The sequence below is a fragment of the Diadema antillarum genome, unplaced genomic scaffold (assembly GCF_040938485.1).
Source record: "Diadema antillarum isolate AM-2024a unplaced genomic scaffold, OU_Dant_1.0 seq00000745_RagTag, whole genome shotgun sequence".
NCBI lineage: Eukaryota > Metazoa > Echinodermata > Echinoidea > Diadematoida > Diadematidae > Diadema > Diadema antillarum.
In genome coordinates this window covers 4,920-24,888 of record NW_027271642.1, presented here as the reverse complement: position 1 = coordinate 24,888, position 19,969 = coordinate 4,920, and the positions used below count along the sequence as shown (strand labels likewise).

Below are 19,969 nucleotides of genomic sequence, written 5' to 3'. Positions count from 1 at the left end.
CTCCATCCCTCCTGGGAGCAAATCAGGATTTGCTAGAGTTCGTGCAGCACCCCACAAAAGGCTGGTTTTCAACCAGGCCAGCTCTGAGAGATCTGAGCTGCGGCAACCTCCAAACAAAGCGACACTCGAGGTGTAGTGTGCGATCCGGATTTGTTGGCATACCTGCTGCATGCAAATCAAAACAACTGTGGGCTTCTTTACAAGGTTCTCTGCTGTATGCGGGGCATGGGTGCTGGGGAAAATACAGATTTTTGCAAAAATAAAGCATGTACTTGTTTGTACAAAGCTGTGAAGAGATAGACAGATAGGAACATGTAGGTTGTATTCATAATAATTAAAAAAACAAAACACACAAACAATAATAATGAGAATGTCTACCAAAGACTACACTAAACTTGTTTCTTAATTGTCATATCAGGTCGAGACACAAAAGATTGATATTGTTCTTAAGCTCCTAACTGCACAATTTCACACAATGGTCAGAGTGACTGCCATAAAAGGAGAAAAATCAAATGGTGGTAGAGGTTTTATCTATACTGTCCCCCCCCCCCCCCCCCAACAAAAAAAGAGAGAAAAAAATGTGACATTTCATTGATATGGACTGATATCAAATACAAAAATCATGTGAGGTGAATCTGATGATGAATTGACTTTTGAGTCTAACATCGACCTACACAGAAAACTTACATGACATGTTTTGAATGAAAAAAATATATATATATATTTATATATAATACATGTATATACAGTATTACATTAACTATACACAGCCCCGTCGCTGTACAGAGCAGAGGTCTAGTTGGGTTAACATTACATATGTGTGTGTCTGTGTATTATATGTAGGTTACCTAGTTATATGGTTTTCCCCAACTGTAAAACAAAGATGTATTTTAGTGATCCTATTTTGCAAACCATAGGCCTACTTTGCAATTTAAAGCTCTGCAAACCAGCATTTTATCTCTGCAATAAAACAATGTATCATCTATAACTGCACGTGAAACAACCTTTGTCACTTATCTCACATTCTTCACAGGAATGTGCTTGTTAGTCATATCAAGAATTCAAATACATATAATTAAAAAAATAATAATCAATTAAATTGAGGAACTACTTATCTGAAAATATAAATGTGACTGTCCCATGAAGCAACAATCAGATAAGGTGTTTTGCGGTTTTTGTCAGTGTAAGTTGATACATGTACAAGTAAATCAGGGACTACAATATAGATTGAGACACAGGAGCACTGTAAATGATAGATTAGAAAAAGATATTCAAACAACTTAAGAAAAAAAGTGATCGATCATAGTCGGGATTTACAATGAACTATCGTTTGGGGATGGAAGAAAGAGGAGAGAAAAGAAAAGCGGTGTTTCCGTGAGACCGGACGACCCCTGCACAACCTGCAGACTGCCTTTGTCTGCCTGGCGTACCGTTGCATTCTCTGTTTGTTCGCCCGCTTCTCTGCTTGGGTTCTCGGAGCATTGGTTCACTTTGGGCCAGTCGCATTAATTGCTCTGCTCTACAAACCACGAGGCAAAGCTGATCTCCCCCCCCCCCACCTTCCCTTTCCATCTCTCTCCCTCTTTCTTTCTCTTTCATGCTTCACCCCCACCCCCCCCCCCCCCTTTACCCCTATCTTATTCCTCAGCTTCATAAAGCAACTGCAAGAGAGTGGATGGGCCTTTGTTAAATTGGCCACAGTCTGCTAGGCAATTGATGTGATATGGAAGGGGGGGTTGGCTAATCCTTTCTTCTCTCGTACATTTCCTTCTAGAAACGCGTTGACAAAGAGGGCTCTTGCAGTCTCTTTGTTACCCCGAGCCTTTGTCCCCACCCCCACCAGCCCACATGCTTTCTTTCCACCACAGCAGCCCAACATGCTCTACTGTCTACAATGTATTTCTTCTTATCTAAACCTTTCAACCCCCTTTTTCTTTCATCATTCCTGTTAGATCTTCCTTGTACACTGTATCATACATGTATCTCCTGTTGATCTTTCCTGTATTTGTCCAATGCTTCTACCTTTGTGATTCTCCACAGGATAAAAAATACGAAATAAGAACAAAAGGTCGTTATTATAGAAAGCGTCCCTTTTTTGTGTCATTGCTGAGAGAAAGTCCATGAAGCTACTTAGATTTCACTGGGGATGTTTTATTGCAAGTGGTGGAGAGTGCACATTTTCAGCAAGATCTTCAGGTTTTGGTATAATTGTACATAGTACAATGATTCTTGTACAATGTACCCATTGTTTGACTTTTTTCCATAAACAACGAAAGAAACAAAAAGGATCTTCAGAGTGGGATCTGGCAAAGGGGGAGAATTTGTTTAAATTTGCTAACTTATAGGGTGACATATTGTACCAACAAACCCCTTTTCTTCTCTCTCTCTCTCTCTCTCTCTATCTACCCCTTTTTTCTTTCTTTGTGCTTTATACATACCAGAGCAGATGAAGAGCATAATGGTTTATGCCTACTTACACACAAGTTTTTCGTCTCTACTAGAGCATTGATACACCACACCATGCTTCCCTGGATGTGGGTTCTAACCTGCTTCCCAATGTGCATTTGGACAGCTAGATAAAATCTGGAGATTAGCTCTCATTTGTTGTCCCATTACACACACTGTACAGACTCCAGCTCATCCTTTTATACACCGACTCCCTAACGAACATCTGAATATTACATTGCCTGTGATATATCAAGCAGAGCCAAACCTGTATTATTTTGATCAAACATTTAACATAGATACTTGTATGTATTTTCTTTGTTGTTTGTGTGTATATATATGTGTGTGTGTGTGTGTGTGTGTGTGTGTGTGTGTGTGTGTGTGTGTGTGTGTGTGTGTGTGTGTGAAGTGTATGTTCACGAATAATGGCTCCAGTCAACAAAATTTTCTCCAGGAACACCATAAGCATTGTTTTGTCCTGCAGTATTCACAGTACACAGCATACCACCAACAATCTCTTTGCAGACACTTCCTCAGATTTCACTGAAAAATAACAACAAAACACCCCAAAATAAAATCTCTCTCCCTCTCTCTCTATACAGACACACAACAATCAAACTTCTGTGAGGTTAAAAAGAGGTTACTCGACATGGCCCATTAATACAAGCGTACATCAAAGCCCCTGTGCATTGTGCGCTGGGCGACGAGCAAAGCTATTGATAGAATAAAATGCAATGGGTGGCTGAGCAATACGTTAACCAAAACAAGCTGGCCCTACACAGAAAATGAAGAAATGAAAACAGACAAAATTTGCCCCATATGTACAAACTGATATGTGCATGTGAGATGATGGTAAAACGAAGCAGTAAAAATATCCTCGATAGCCTCTGTGTAGGCTATACATTATGATCTAACCCTCATCACACAATCCCATGATAAATTTGGAATGAAGATAGCAAATGTGACCATTGTATACAAAGAGTAAATGCATGCTGCAGTTCACTGGGAAATAGTACAGTATGCATTCCTCTAGGTATAATTGATATGATGTGTGCAGTGTTGTGGTACACCGAGGTTTACAAATATAGTCAACCTTACCCAAGTGAAATCTATTGGTCTGAAGAAATAAATTCAACTTGGAGAAAATTTGACTTACGAGGATTAAATCAATAGAATATAAAGAGAAGAGGACTTGAATAGACTTTCGACTTTGGCGATTATTCCATTTATGCGAGCGAGGTTGACTGTAATCAGTCTGAATCTCCACCACTATCACAGGGTTAGCTCTGAGAATGCATTCACACATGCCGACACACGAAAATATCAAAATAAAGGATGAGTACAAACAACAATTAAGGTTTTTGAATTTCTGAACAAATTTAAGCTTTTATTGCTTGAACACAACTTTTAATAATTCTTTCTCTGGAATTCTTTTGCATGAACAGGTTAAAAAGGTGTTACAACACTGAAAACTTTTTTTTTTTCATTTCACAAGCCATTCCATTCTCTTGACTGTTTGTGCAAGTCGATATACACATCAATCCTTGATAAACACTTTTCAAATATTCAGATGAACCTTCGCGAAAAAAGAAATATGAACCTTCTTTGTCATACCAGGATGATATCACTTGATGGTAATGTGTGTAATGCACCTGGATTATGAAGAACTTGCTAAATGTTGCATTTTTACAGACATTATTACAGAACAGTACTGGGTTGAAAGTTTTGATAAATACTATATAATTTGACCAATAGTCATATTTCTATCATTGAATAATTATTAGGCTAAATGATCATATTTGAGTATCAAATTTAATCATATGAAAGTTACTCTGTAATGATTATCAATTCGAAAAATACAGTTAAAATATTTAGACAATATGCAAAACCTTGTTAAGAAAAACTGGCATTATTGTGTTTGCATAGTTAAACTAAAGAGAAGTCAGCTCTATCGATTTTATAGATCGTCAAAATTACACACAATAGGAAAATGGAAAAGGGAAAATAAAAAAATACTGATTTCTGGCAGAACGAATGAAATACAATGGTGAAATACTCACTACTCTGCTATGTCAAAGAAGAAAATCACTAGAAGATGGGTTGATCTACATGTATCATCCCTAGTTTAGGAATAAGGGGAGGGGCCTACACTACTGCCTAATCCTCAAGAAAAACCTTCTGCATACAACGTCTGTATAGGACAAGTACTGTGAACTGAGAAATGGTACAGGGGGGAGGTCTACAATATGTTCAGTTACTTGCACCTTTGCGACAAAATGTTCATGACAAACGGATATGTCCAGAGTAACGTTTGGTTACAATCGAGATATTGGATATACACGTATGTATTCTCCTCTCTTGCTACTACTTACTGATTGCATTTTTTGTAATAATATAACAAAAATAACATTTACAGTTTATACACATAGACTTCACATTTTGGTCACAAATAATCTTTCATACAATAAATCTGTCTTCTTCGGACACAGAACACATACACCACACAATTCGCACACAAAGACTTTGACAAGGTGACACAAGATAAAAAAATTTCTTTTTTTTTTCCTTTTTTTGAGAGCTGATATCTGTTTTCCGAGTACATTGTGAGTTTTCATATTTGTCCATGGAAAACCACATCACACTGGCAAAAAATAAAATTTGTTTAGAGAGGTTATTTCTTGGTCATTTTAAGACACTGGTGGGTCAGAGAATTATAGATAAATAGTTGGTTGGGGTAACAAAAAAGATCGGGTGTAGTTCTTGATCGAGTCACAGAACACGAAACATGCAGGAGTTGGTTGAATTGAAAACTAGCGTCAACAGTGCACTGTGAACAACAACACCAATGTAAAAACGTTGGCGACCGATAGGAAAATTTCAATGAAACATTTGCAGCAATTCTTAATATCACTTTCTTTTTTTTCTCAGGAATCAACCCTATTTTTTACCTACAAAAATAGCAATTCTTTTCTCTCATTCATATGTCTAGATTTCTATATCTTAATATATAATTATATCATTTCTTCTCATAATATCTGAAAACTTGGCAAAACTGGTAAACATTGAGAAAAATTCATACACTTTCTCCAAGCCAGTGGATGCAACCTTTCTCATAAATTGTCTGAAAACGGAGCAAAAACAAAAGAACTTGTTTTGAAGTACAAAACCAGCACACAATCACATCTCGGCAACAAATCAATTACATATTGAACTTCTTTCAGTTGTGACAAAAAATAAAACTTTCTTTTTTTTTTCTGAACGTTTATCGTGAAATACATCTTTTGGCTGAATGCAGGTTGGGCTTTAAGCATGGAAAATCAGAAGTTCGTCAGTATTTTCAGTTAGAACGTCCTCGTTACCATGGAATATTTGGTCGATATATCAAAGCTACACATACATCATATACTAAAAGACTGCTTTGAAATATATTAAAAATAAAAAATACAACTAAAACAATGTGCAACATAATACGACAGTTGTTCACATCTTTTCTTTTTTGTACAAATACAATAGAGTATGTCAGATTATATGCTTGGCCAAATGGCGGGCACCATCGCGTGGGGTTCCTGTCCCTCCATACAAATAGAATAAAAATAACCTCTATCGTCGCTATTTAAAATATCAACAGGGTAAAATATACTTGACGTAATACTTATATATATTTCATCATTTCCATGGTTTTTTTCTCTTTTTTTGTATAACTGAAAGTGTCATGGTTACACGTCAAATATGCTATAGAATGAAAACTCTTTGTTTAATACTATTCAGATACTCTGTTTCTCTTGTATCAATAGTTTACTGTACAAGCTGAATGCTCTCTCTTAAATAAAGCTCTTACAAAACATCCAGCAGATAAATTCAACTTAAATAAGACCTTTATTCTGTAGACATATTGTATCAAATAGAAATCTTTGCTTTTTATTGTATGATGAATAAAATACTTGATGTCCTTCATAATATCTTCTACTACAATATCAATACTTAGATAAAAAAATGAATATTTGCATTTTATACGAAAACACTCTTCTTTCACTCACAACTCAAATAGACAAAAATGTTGACCTCTAAAAATAAGAAATATAACAAAATTCATATGAAAAAATATCTTTGAGGGGAGTACTTTATATAGATTTTTATGTTGAAACTCAACAAGAATGTGTACATACAGGGGGGGGGGACAAGCGCCAGTCTCATCCAGGGGCGTATTTCTACGTGAATTGGATTCGAATGGCTTGGGTAACAGGCTCTTGGCACATAGGACATACAGAATTTTCCTTGTTGATCAGCGAGTTGGCACATTCCATACAGAAGAGATTGTGGCCGCACGGCACCAGTGCTGCAACGATGTCGTGGTCGCTGCATACCATGCACTGCTTCTTGCTCTGCGCCGTCAGGGACCCGGACCCAATCGAATCCGTCGGGCTGCTGCAGGTGCTGCTCGAGGACGTGACGGGGAAAGCTGACGGAAGGGGCGTAATCGACGGCAGCACAGACAGCCCACCGTTGAGAGGATCACTCCTGATACGCCTAGCTGGCGGGTGCTCGTTGATGCCGTTGACTACAGGCTCGTTGCTCCCCGACGTTGAGCTGATACTGCTGCTCCTCCGGGAGACCTGGGCAGGGGGGATGCAGTAAGCTGGGCCGACGCCTGCTGTCAGATCCTGCCACATGGAGATGTGCTGCGGGCCGGTCATCCCGGCCGGAGGGATGGGCGCCTCGTAGTTGGGCGATTCCATCCCAAGCTCCGGAGACGAGCCGTTGAAGAGATTGTAGGCAGACCTGTTCGCAAACGTGGTGGCAAGTGGGTTGAACTCTGAGTTACCTGTCGTGGTGGTTGAAGTCGTGGCCGCAGTGATGTTGGGCGGGAAGAAGTAGTTGTCACTGCTGCTCCTCTGAATGATGGGCTTGTTGCCCCCAACAGGCTGTGCAAAGGGACTGGGACCCGTCTTGTACAAATTGACGTCGTCCACCATCCCCCTATCTGTGCCGTTGCTGGCAAAATCATCCTCGGGGCTCGTAGAATCGATCAGCCCTCCAGTGCGCATGGCAATGTGCGCCTCAATCTCCTCCCGCGCTCTCTCCACACTCTCGGGAAGTCCTGTTACCTCAAATACGGGCTCGTTATCTCTGCTGGGCGTGACGATGTACGTGTTTGTCTGCTGCTGTATCCTCTTGATCGTGGCTCCTTTTGGCCCAACCACCAGCCCGACGACCCGGTATGGTACCCGCACCTGGATTGTGGTCTGGCCCGGGATGTTGGGAGGCGGCGGGCCTGGTGGCACGCCAGAATGACCCTGGTTTCGCCTTGCTCTGATCTGACTGAAGTGCTCGGCTGCCTGCAAGATTTCCCGCTTTGCTGCCGCAACATCTTCCTTCCTCCCTGTTACAACGAAGATTGGCTCCTCACCACGAACTGGCGTCTTGATGTACGTGTTGGTTTTAGCTCTCAAGGCCTTGATTTTGCAACCTGCATTAAAAACGAAAAAAGAAGGAGAATACTTCATAAATATAAAGTTTTCGGTAAAAGCTTTAACAACGATAAGTAAAATCTGCAACTCTTCGAAAAAAATGGACACTGATGAAATTGAACATGTCAACACAGCATCAAATATGCACCAATCTGAGAAAGTGCCAAGTGAAAATAATTCATGTAAAAATAATGTAAACATTACTTGCTGATTTTACTGTTCAAAGGTCCATTCATCTTACAAATACTGTAAAAGTGGATATTTTCGCGTGACTTATTTTTCGCGATTGGTCGGGTCGGAAGAGTTTCGCGTGTTTTTAATTCCGCGGAATCAAGACATCATGCACAGGCACATATGGCAAGCAAAAATATTCGCGTGCTTTTATTTTCGCACTAGTTTCTGGTTGCACGAAATGCGCGAAAATTTGAACACCGCGAAAATTTCCACTTTTACAGTACTGGTACTTGGGTGAAATACAAAAGGAGTGTAGCATATCTTCATACGCATTAACATGATGTACCTCGGTGCAAAGTATTCAAGCCAAGTTTGGCAGCTTGTGTACCTGCCATACGATGCTGGTTTTGTTCTTTGCTTCCTTCCTTTTTTTTTTTCAGATTTGCCTTCTTTACATTAGCAATACCAGCACTGACATGAAAACGTAAAACATTGCTAATGTTGCATCCAGCACAGAATTAGTGTGGGGCTCGCAGATATTCATTGTAAGTAACAGCTGGATGCGAGCGAAGTCCCTTGCCATAAAATTTAAACACTTATTTTTTTTTTAATCCTTGGTGATTCTGTAATATACTGAACAAGCCCATTTTGTGACAACAATGTCCATTCTTGTCAAGGACAACTCTGAAAACAGGCTAGAAAAGTTGAATCCCCCAGATCACAAACGTCCCTTGGTTCTGGCAACGCGCCAAGAAGCATGCACACTTTCTAGACCCCGAGAATACATGTATGCATTATATGCAATGGTGGGGCTTCTCGTTCGTGTTTACAATGGTGTGTGCAGTATGAGAAGAAGCTCTTCATGCATTGCAGCTTCCTGTTGGCGTTGGAGTGGGTTGGTTTCAGAAGAGAATATCAAGTATTGTTTCCAGGGTGATAAACATTATATACTACAGAGTATCGATTACAAATGTATGGTTGTGTTTGCTTTTTTTTTTTTGGGGGGGGGGGGAATGTCATAGGTCCATCCACATCCCCCCCCCCCCCATGCCCTCTGACATAATTATTCTTGAAGTTATAAATTAAAACAAACCTACTAAAAACACAGTGCAATTCACTGGCAAATAATCTTTAAAACATTGATTTTAATCAACCCCCCCCCCCCAAAAAAAAAAGGGGGGGCTGGCACTTAACTTTACTTCAGAAATAGATGGAGCATTATTCCTATAAGACATAGTTGTACTGTAAAAGTGGATATTTTGGTGGTGTAGACATTTTCACACATTTCGCGCAACCAAATAAAAACACGGTAATATTTTTGTATGCCATGTCTGTGTGGGCCCAGTTCATGTTTTTATTACGTGTAATTAAAACATGCAGAACTCCTCTTACCCAGCCGAGTGCGAAAAAATTACTCACATGAAAATATCCACTTTTACAGTTAAACAACCTTTATTTTTCTTTTAAAGAACAGGCAATTATACAAGTGAATAAACTTACAGGGAAACAGGAAATGCATTTCATTCCCCAATGAAAGTACACTACCTTGAGAACTTTACAATCATCATATGCCTAGGCTATAGCAATAGCAATCCAACCAACAACGCATGGCGCATTAACACTGATAATCCAAAGACTCACAGGTACATAAAATCACATGCTTACTTGAGTCTACAACTTATGAGAATATTATGCCAATTCTATAAGTAATACAGTGTGCATCTAAGCTATTACTTAAAGGCTTTTTACAAACATTGCTCTGTGCAATATTGATTTTATTTCACAAACAAATTTATTTTATTCCAAAAATACATCGGAAGGAACTCTAGTGTAGTGTTCAAAAAGAATTACCTAAACTGTACTGATAAATAATGTCCCTTTAATAACTCTAAACTGCATGGAATGTAAAGAGATGCCTGCACTACATACTTGATATTGGTGTAGTGATTAACATTTTCAGATGTGTTTTGTAATTTGTGTGTGTCCAGTTTGTAAAATTATGACCATCAATTGAAATGACCATTAGTTCCGTATTGTGAACTGAATTCTCCTTCCCCTGTCATGCAATTATAGTGTAATTCTCTAGGTGCAATACATGTTGACCCTGAAAAGACAAGAGCACTCAGTTGACAAAGATTACCCATACAAACAAACTGGAAATTTTTCAAACATTCTGCCTTCTAATTCAAATTTGGTTGGTCATCTTGTTGAAGACATGTCATAAAGTTTATGGAATTCTATCTCATTTATTTGATAACATCTGGCAAAATAAGCTGACCTCAAAAAGTTGTACTAGAAAACACAGCAGAGGTTCAAGGAAACACAGCAGGTCAGGCAAGAATGAAAGCAAAGCTGTATCCATTGCAATTATGTTTTGTTTGTTTTTCCAGCATAAAGTGCTGCACAATTTTAGTGTCCAGCAAATATTTCAATCCAATTAATTCCTGCTAGAATGAGTAGAATACCTATTTACAAGTTCTTAACTGCAGAGTCAGTGTACAATTTTTTTTTTTTTTTTAATTCTTTTGGGGGCCAATACCTCTAGGTTTTGGACATAATTTGACTTAAAGCTTCGCTGGTAAGCAAGGTGTTTGCATTCTGCAGATCAAATACAAAGCTAGTCTGAGTTAGCAGCTTTGATATTTATCATACAGCAATTAATACAAGGCCAAATTCTCTATCACATGTTTTGTGTAGCACCTACATTTGAGTACATACTGTACTCTACTTGGATATCAGCTCATATAAGTTTATTACAATTTTACACAGAGTATCACTTTCATAAACCATTCAGCGTGTGCTTTACTGGTGATTACACATAATATCTAAAGAATAGCAGGATGTAAAATCAAGTTTCCTAACTAAAATCCATGAAATTTTGCAGAAAAATGAAATTGCAGGTCCAAATTATCAATACAGTTAATCAATAGAAACTGCTAGTACATTGCAGTAGCATTATGGAGCAGATGTGGCCAACATTTCAAGGTTTATCATTATTGTGATGATTTGTCTCCTAAAAATTTGGCATTTCAAACAGCCACAAGCATCTAGGTCTTTATCAACCAAACAATGTCTGACTGTATCCATGACCAGAGTGGCTGGATAACAGGAATAAATGCACTCTACATGTACATTGTACATCACATACATTTGTACCACAATCATGAAGGAAGGTCAAATATAATAAGAAAAGTAGTTTTTCATCCAGATTTTCCAAGAAAGGCGATGCGGGAGGTCCTTACTATTTGGTTACCTTATTATTTTTCTGATCTGAAGCCACTGCATACAGTGTACATGTATAAGGGTAATTACACGCTAGCACAATGCGCTAGTGTACAACTTTTTTTTCAACTTGTTGTAGAATAATTTTTCTGTCATGTACAAAATAATCCCCCCAAAATTCACAACTTCGAATACTTGTATCTGAGTATACAAGGTCAGGTGAAATTGAAATATTTATAATTAATTTTGACATTTTTACACATTAAAATTCTACAGCATTGCTATACAGCTTATGTATGTATCATACATAAAGTAAAAATACAGGTACCTAAAGTACAGCCCATATCAGAGGGACAATGAAACCTGGAGGGGCAAATAAGCAACGCTTTACGTCTCTACATCCAAGTAAACTCCAAGTAAGTAAGTATATTCACATACCAATGGCTGCACTAAAATATGTGTATTCAATAGTACAGTACACACTGCGACCAATTGCTGGTGAACAGTATAGAGTCTACATGTAGATCTACTGTATAACACAATATTTTTGTGGCCTGAAATTTTCGCGAATTGAAGCCAATGGCCTTTTTTGCGGCATGAAATTTTCGCGAGCTGCCTCTAACATTCAATGCATACATAGAATCTAGTGTAGACATGAACTTTTACGTGCATTTTTATTTTGCAAATCTTGGTTCTTGCAAAATTCACGAAATTAAAATGCACACAAACATTTAGGTGATCGAGTCATTCTAAAATGTACTACAAAGCTACACTAGCATCTTGGCTAGTACAGTGTAGTAGGAACAAGCAGACGTCTACATAACCATTGAAATCAAATCAAGTTAGCTAACATGAATACTAGATGTGCAAAGACATGTGCATTCACAATGTACAAACGTACACTTGCAGTGATGCCTTCTCACGACCCAACTGTGTGCACAGTACAGCAGCGGATTTGTGGATCGCTCTCACATAGCCAATGATGCATATCACTAGAGACTCTATAATGCAATGTACTGTCTGTAGGCCTATAGGCCGTTATTTTCGCGAGGGTTTAGTTTTTGCGAATTTCGTGAATCACAGTTAGACCACAAATTTAATGCGCAAAAATGCACTTAACAATAGCCTCGATGTCAATTCACCAAAATATCTCACAAAAATGTCCGTAACCTCCTCATTCGCGAAAATATCTGTACACAAAAGTATCAGCTTACACAGGATGTATGACAGCACAATCTGTATGTTATTGTTAGGTGGATTTCTGATTTTTTAGCAGCTGCCCAGAGAAGACGAGAATATCTGAAAACTTGATGTAGCAACTCAAAGATGCAGATAAGGACATGGAACTCAAACTGATATTTTCATCGCCACTTTGAAAAATAGTAAAGAGAAAAAAAAAATGACGTGGCACCAAAATTGGATGCATGTGAGGGCACTGCATAATCCACGCATGTGTAATCCTGATCTAGAGATGGAAATTTACACACATTTTTCCAATTGGTAAATGATAGCTCCAGAACCAGAGGCCACAGTATGAAAGTCAGAAAACAAAGATCCAGAAAGGCGGTCTATTCGTTGCGTCACAAGTCCTTCTCTGTTTGCAGTTGTAAAAACTGGAACTCCTTGCCAGACACAGCTGTCAGACTCAGAGCATCAAATGGAAACCAATTCAAAACTATCCTCGAGAAACACTGGAAGTCAGTGGAACAGCCATCCCGAAAGTACAGCCCATATCAGACTCCCAGAGGGATAGGGTCTAGACCATATTCTAGTGAAACCTGGACTGGAGGGGAAAATAAGCAACCTTTTACGTCTCTGTAGAAAATATTGGTTTCTACATCCAAGTAAACTCCACCAAGTACAAAGCAAGCAAGTAAGGTTAGGTCCCCCAGCCCAAGTCTGACATTAAACAATTTAGCTCTTAACGTTACGCTCCCTCAGCCATCTCTTGATTCTCGGCTTCGGGCAGATTGCAGTTTCGACAAGACACCAAAGGCAACAATTATGTACAATGTTAGTCTAGAACCTACATAATTATCTAAAATTATTGAATATCATTAGACTTAGAATTAGAGGGCTCTAGGCATATTAATGTTAGATAGGGTCTACTAACGTTAAGTAGACTTGACAATGCTACGAATCCACGACTCGCAGACTTGTTAGAAACACTACTCGAGCGTGGCTTGGGATTCACAGTAGGTTCTATCATGTCTATTAACGTCGTTAGAACATAGAAGAATAGTTGGCCTATTACTCATTAGGGATGTGAAATAAAATAGGCAAGCAATAAAATACATAGTCTATTTAAGGAGAATAAAGGGTGGATGGATGTAAAACATAGCCTGTGTTGGTTAACATTAATGAGAAACGCTGTGATCAACCAAGAAACATGTTTGTCTCTCACGAACTTACGACTTATCTACTACCAGTCAGTAGTAGTGAGCACACAATGTACCTATCACACAGCGTACGAATACATGTACTGGCCACTAGTAACGTGCAACGTGCGATTGTCAACGTGAGCACGAGGCGAGGTACTATACACACGCAAACCCTATCCATCGACTAGCGCGCGAACTAGACAAAGACAGTGAACTGCAAAACCACGTTGTGAACAAATTGTTATGGTTTCACACTCTTCCCTTTGCAGTGAACTAACGGTAACCAGCGTAGCGTAGGTACATTACAAGTAAAATAGGTCTGACAATGGCTTAACCAACTATTCGACAGGGGTATATCATAGAAATTGCATACCTTGTCTCCCCACAATTTCTGCGACATGTTCCGAACTAGGGACGGGCACACATTCCGTCATATTGCTGCTTTTCCTCGCCCTATTATCATCCAGAGCTGAGGGTCCATCGTCTTCATTGCTAAGTCCCAACATGGAAAGGTTGAAGGCTAACGACTGGAGGGCCCTTTGGTGGTCCTCCAGACCCTCAGTATTATGTTCCATTTCGTTGAACAGTGTGCTGGGCATGCTCGTATTGTGCTATATCCAAGACAAGAGGTAGAAAATATGAGTTTTCATGAGGCGACCAGCGTATTTATCAGCGCATCGAATCTCTTACGTTCACTGTATACATCCAAGCAGTTTCGTCGTGTTCCTTTCAGGCGCGGTCTTCGAATGGCATGCAGAGCTAACGTTGAAGATCGAAGCTGCAGCGTATATGACGTCACAAATTACACGTTCCTCAGCTCGTATACCACGCCTACGTTTTACTAACGAGTTTGCTGATTGGCTAGCTGTCAAGGCTAAGGGAGTGGTTCATTAGCATGTGTAGCAGGGGACAAACATTCCATTTGGATAAGAAACAAGCATGAGCAGTGACTAAAGCGCGCCAAATGTGTTCTGAGGTTCTTTGTTCTGCCGTGGTGGGTCAAGAGAGTATTTTTCTATAGGTAGCAAAGCCCACGCGCGTTTCGGTGTCATTGCGATTCCTTTGTGTCTACAACTCTACTCTGCTCGCTGTCTACAAATATTATAATTCGGCTGAAACATGATTCACGTTGATTCACACTCATCGCTCCACGTGTAGAATTATGATTAACACAGTATTTATTTCTTCGAGCGATTATGTTCTCTTACTACTTGCTGGGAGTATATTTGTCTGTGAACATGCAGCAACGGCCATGTAACCATTCTCTACGGAAGGTCTGGGCTTATAACTGGAGTTTGTTTTTTTAAAACATGTTTGCTATCCGTTTGCATGGTTATTTGGCATGACAATCTGACGAAAATACGAAACGTGTGCAGTGCACGTAGTATTTTTTTTTGTGTATATTTATAGGAAAGAAGAAATGACTGTCATTTCACTGATTAATGAATCATGTACCGACGTAGTTCGTGTTGTGATCAAGTTGTGATAGCTCGAATTACAAAACTGTATTTCAAAATTGTTGCAGACTATAGGGCTATTAGTGTGTCGGTTAAACTTTTTTTATAAAAAATATTAGGCCCAACATTTTTTAGATGATTCCCAATGTCGTCTAAATGGCGTTGATGCAAACCAACGCATTTAAACACATTTACGAAAAAACAAACGTATCTACTATCATCTTAAGTTCATAATTGCCCGTTGTTTTGCCCCATGAGTAGTACGATTGACTACAAAGGAGTCAATTGCTAGAGCTCTATAGAAAAGAAACAACTTCTAGCAACCTTTGTTGAATGACTCATACAGATTCGTGAAGCTCAGCTGTGCATGCTGGCTGTGTCTGTTGACTACAGAAGAGAAAAAAAAAATCGACGCAATACTCTGACCCTGGCTCTCGCCAGCTACTCGCTCGATCGGTGAACTAAAAATAGACACGCGCCATTTTTTCCCTTTTTTTCCTACGGGAGTACAAAGTGCCTGGAAGTTGAAAATCAGAAGGCGAATGTGGCCCGTACGCGAGAGGCTCTCGAGCTGCATTATTTTTGGCGGGAAATTGGTTTGCAGAACATCGATGTAAGGACAAGCCCCGCACGTGTACAAATGTGCCTTGTAAATGGACTATGTCCCGCGTTTTATATCTGCCATACGGGCGGGGAGGCCGTTATCTGGAAATTGGGTATTATTTACATGGATGTAGAGGTCGATATTATGTACACACAGTGGCAGATGTTCCTTTGTCGCGAATTAATTTAGCTCATTTTTTTTTCTCTCTCTCTTGCGCGCTTCATTTCATCTAATGCGACAATGCCAAGTGAACTGCAAATGCTGGCACGGACTATATTTTACATTCCCCCTCCCCCGCCGCCCCGTCCGCTCAAAGACTAGACCGCTATTCGCTCTTTCAAATACTAGTACAATTTACTCGAGTACTCAGTGCAAAGTCATGTACTTTACCACACGTACGCGCTCCAGGGAGGTGGGAACCCTCCCTGCTTCCATACACCAGCGCGCTTGCACATCCCTTGTTCAGGTTACTGGCATCATTACCCACCACGTGGTCAGTCGAACTGCACACCGACTGTTTCCAGTGTACAGCGCGCCACAAAACTGTTCATGTCGCGCGCGAACTACATGTAGCACGCGTTGTGACCTTTGTTAGATAAATCTCGTCCAATTAATTATAAATAGCGCGCCAGTTTACTAGTATGTTTCCGAGTGTTTGCGCATCGGTTCGTAATTTGATGTTTCCGTTTAGTCATGAACGCAGGAACCGCCTGAATGTGATCAGTCATTGACTTTTGTGTGTTTAAGAATGCTGAGTATGTTTAAAAAATAGTTACCAATTTCATTAAACAGTTAGGTTTTGTAGGCCTACCATTATTTATTGGTATAAATGGATTCCGATAATCTGAAAAAGCTCTCGGGACATGTAAGAATTTTAGTGCATAATTAAAGACAGAAAGGAACAATTGGTGCCTTGATATTATTCCACCATTACCTATTTGAAAGAGGGCAGTTAAAACGAAAAGTATAGGCCTAAATGTGGACGGGGGATGAAACCGCCCCGCGCATGGAGAGACCATAATATACCAGTTGAGATATTAGCATTTAAATGCATGTAACTCGTAGGACTACTCTGAACCCACGTGCTGACAAATAGGGCCTACAGTAGTCTCTGTGATATCGCATGAACTTGGCGGGAATACCAAGTAGGACCTATATCCTGATGCCATGGCAACCCTAACAGATGGAATACTGAGTAGTGGGTATTCCCCTTTCCGTATGTCATTACACGTAGCGCCTACCGTTACAGAGTTCGCGCGGGAAAGGATCGAGGGAAAAACAAAGCTCAGAAAGCGCGCACACACAAAGAAAGATCAGAGACGTACGTAGGGCTTTGTACAGTTTAGAAATAAACACGAAGGAGAGAAAGAGGAAAGAAAGAAAGAAGGGAGGAGGGAAGGATGACAAAACTACTAAGGAAAGAGAAAGACAGCAGGCTCCTACAGGGGGCAAGGACTTTACAAGGAATCTGAAAAAAAAGCAGAATTGTGATTTTTTTTTTTAATTGCTAATTGTTTACACGTATATTTCTATATATGCGTATTACGGTCCTATGTTAGGCCCTAAATAAAGATGTCTTCAAGCTACGATCTGTTGTAAAGTGACATTTTTTTCCACAGCGCCATGGGTATCTTTTTACATTTTAGGTGGAATGAGCGCTTTAAGAGTCTCTCTATTATTATTAGGCCTATTATAATCTGCAGGGACCCGTTGCTAGAAACTCAAGTTGCAACTTCACACAAGTCCTGTTACGTTGCTAAAAGAGACATGCGTTTGATTGCAATTTGCGTATGCTCGTTTGATTCCCGTTGATTATTCAGATGAATCATTGTGGACGAGGATAGTCTGAAATTAGCCGAAATAAATCCCTTGTACTTTTTTTGTACAATTGTAGCTGCAAAAAAAATCGGTAAGCACTATCTGGGCACCCGTCCCGCTTCATCATGAATATTCATCATCTACATGTATCCGTAATACCGTGGAAATACATATTTTTTTCATTTCCCGGCAGCGTTTTTACATTTCTCGGCAAAACTGAACATTTTTCCATCTCCCAGCGAGATGTTTTAACATTCCCCGTTGATGCAATTTTTCGAGATTTTTACATTTCCCGGCAATACGTTTTGCACGTATCCAGCGTTCTGCCATTTACTAGTACAGTATCTTACTGCCTGATGAATATTCATGATGAAGCGGGACGGGTGCCCAAATAGTGCTTACCCAAAAAACATCAGCAGCAAGCGCATCATGCATCCGTATACACTAACACATCGCTGCAAGGGACGGCGGTAAGTACTGAAAAGTACGCTAAAATAAGCAAATGTGTGTCAAATACCTTGAATAATGAAGTTTTACAGAACTCTTCTTTAGGATGTAAATGGCTAGGATACCTCAATATGCGCAATATTTGCTTGTACAAGGAATGAACTCACGTTCAAATGGGATCATCTAGAAGTAGAGTCCCTATTGCTGTTGGGAGTTCGTTGGCAAGGAGTTTTTGCAAACGCATCCATCGCAACTTGTAGTTTACACTTCGAATAATTCATGACATGTGTAAATCACGAGATCTTTATTACATAAGAGTTCTAAGTTTGATAGTAAAATACTGTACTACAGTAGGGAAAATTGCTAATTACGATAGAAAGTGTATGCTTTCAATTTCGCGGGGTTGTCATCGCAAAGGTCACCTACATGCGGCATTAGCTCTAACGTTAGCTAGCTAACATGTTACCCCGAGGGCGGGGCGCTCCTTGTACACAGTAATTATACTGTGGGAGCGTAGGGGCTGGTCGCAGTTAGCTAGCTAGGTACGCATGTACGTGTGCACAAATGCTATCTTCGTTAGACGACGATCAAGGCGGGGGGCAGTGTTTTATTTTAGGGACGTATTTCACTTGGCACAATTCGATAAAGCTTTGTTGAACAAAATATCAGCATACTGGTGGTGACAATGCGTTTTTTGCTACAATGAAAGCAGTTTTACTGACCATTTGTGAATCCAACGAAACTTTGTGTTTGATCTGAACCAAACGCAATGTTGCATGTGATTTTGGGGAACTTGCGTTTAAACGCATTCAGAAAAACACGCTTTAGTGTGCGCATGCAAACCTCAAATACGCGCAGCCTGAACTCCCTAGTTCATTGACCCTACCTGCCAAAATATCAAAAATCCTTCATAAATTCCCCCAGAATTCTCGGATCACTACCAAAAGTTAATCATTTGTTACTTGTGTCATTCTCAACCTTACCTGCAAGTTTCATCACAATCCGTTCGCTACTTTTTGAGTTATTTTGCACACGGACAAACAAACGAACGAACCAACTAACTAACAAACAAACCAACGGTAACGAAAACATAACCTCCCCCCTTGGCGGAGGTAATTATGTCAAACACATCAAAACAGTGCTGACTTGGCATTGGGATAGTTATGGCCAGATATGTCCCCCATATTTATAGCAATGTGTAACCGTACATCTTATGAACATGATGTGGCTCTACACAATGCCATAACAAGGGGCATGGCGCTAACCTGGTGTGTGGCGTGCAGCATCTATGCACTTTTTAAAACTCTATGATAATTGGGACAGTGTTATCTTCTGCATATCCTAGCACTCATGGAAACATCTCATTTGGCCTAGAATTATACCTCAATTTGTCAGATCTCAATGTAATATACAGTCAATTCAACAATTGAGTCCTATTGAGTCCTATTGTAAAGGCTGGTGCTAGTGAACACTACCGATTCCTTTGTGACTTACCTGTGCAGTATACAGCACTTCATGGAACTATGAAAGAGCGGCAACCACCTTTATGGGGGCGCTCATGCAATTTGAAGAGCATGATTGTATTGGTGGTATTGGTGGCATCTGCTTGTGAACTGTAAACATTTCTTTCTCGGAGCATTGGAGGTCAAGATATGCAAGAATCAATGTCGTACTTATAAATACTCATTGCTTGGTTCAAATATACATGTAATATTTCTTGCAACAACTAAACAACTATACCACTAAAATAGAATAATAATGTGCAATGCCTGTACAGTGTCATCCATGACAACAGCATTGCAGTATATTGAGATATTATTGTTGAAGTTGTGACTTCTTGCTACTTTCAAAGTATACAAACCCCTTTTTTTTTTCCCTTTAAGTTGCTCACTTTGCACCATATATTCATCATGCATATATATTTGTTAGTTTTGTTTTCTATGCTTTGTTTTT

The 19,969-nt window shown here is 39.6% G+C and overlaps 1 protein-coding gene across 1 annotated transcript; it reads right to left on the bottom strand.

The window, feature by feature from the left end:
* Nucleotides 1–4,082: 4,082 nt before the first annotated feature.
* LOC139738482 (RNA-binding protein MEX3B-like) lies at nt 4,083–14,427 on the bottom strand. The gene is made up of 2 exons (XM_071649107.1): nt 14,064–14,427; nt 4,083–7,912 (listed from the first exon to the last, which is right to left on the bottom strand). The coding sequence occupies exons 1-2, from the start codon at nt 14,287–14,289 to the stop codon at nt 6,654–6,656; spliced, it is 1,485 nt and encodes a 494-aa protein (XP_071505208.1). The 5' UTR covers nt 14,290–14,427; the 3' UTR covers nt 4,083–6,653.
* Nucleotides 14,428–19,969: the final 5,542 nt, after the last annotated feature.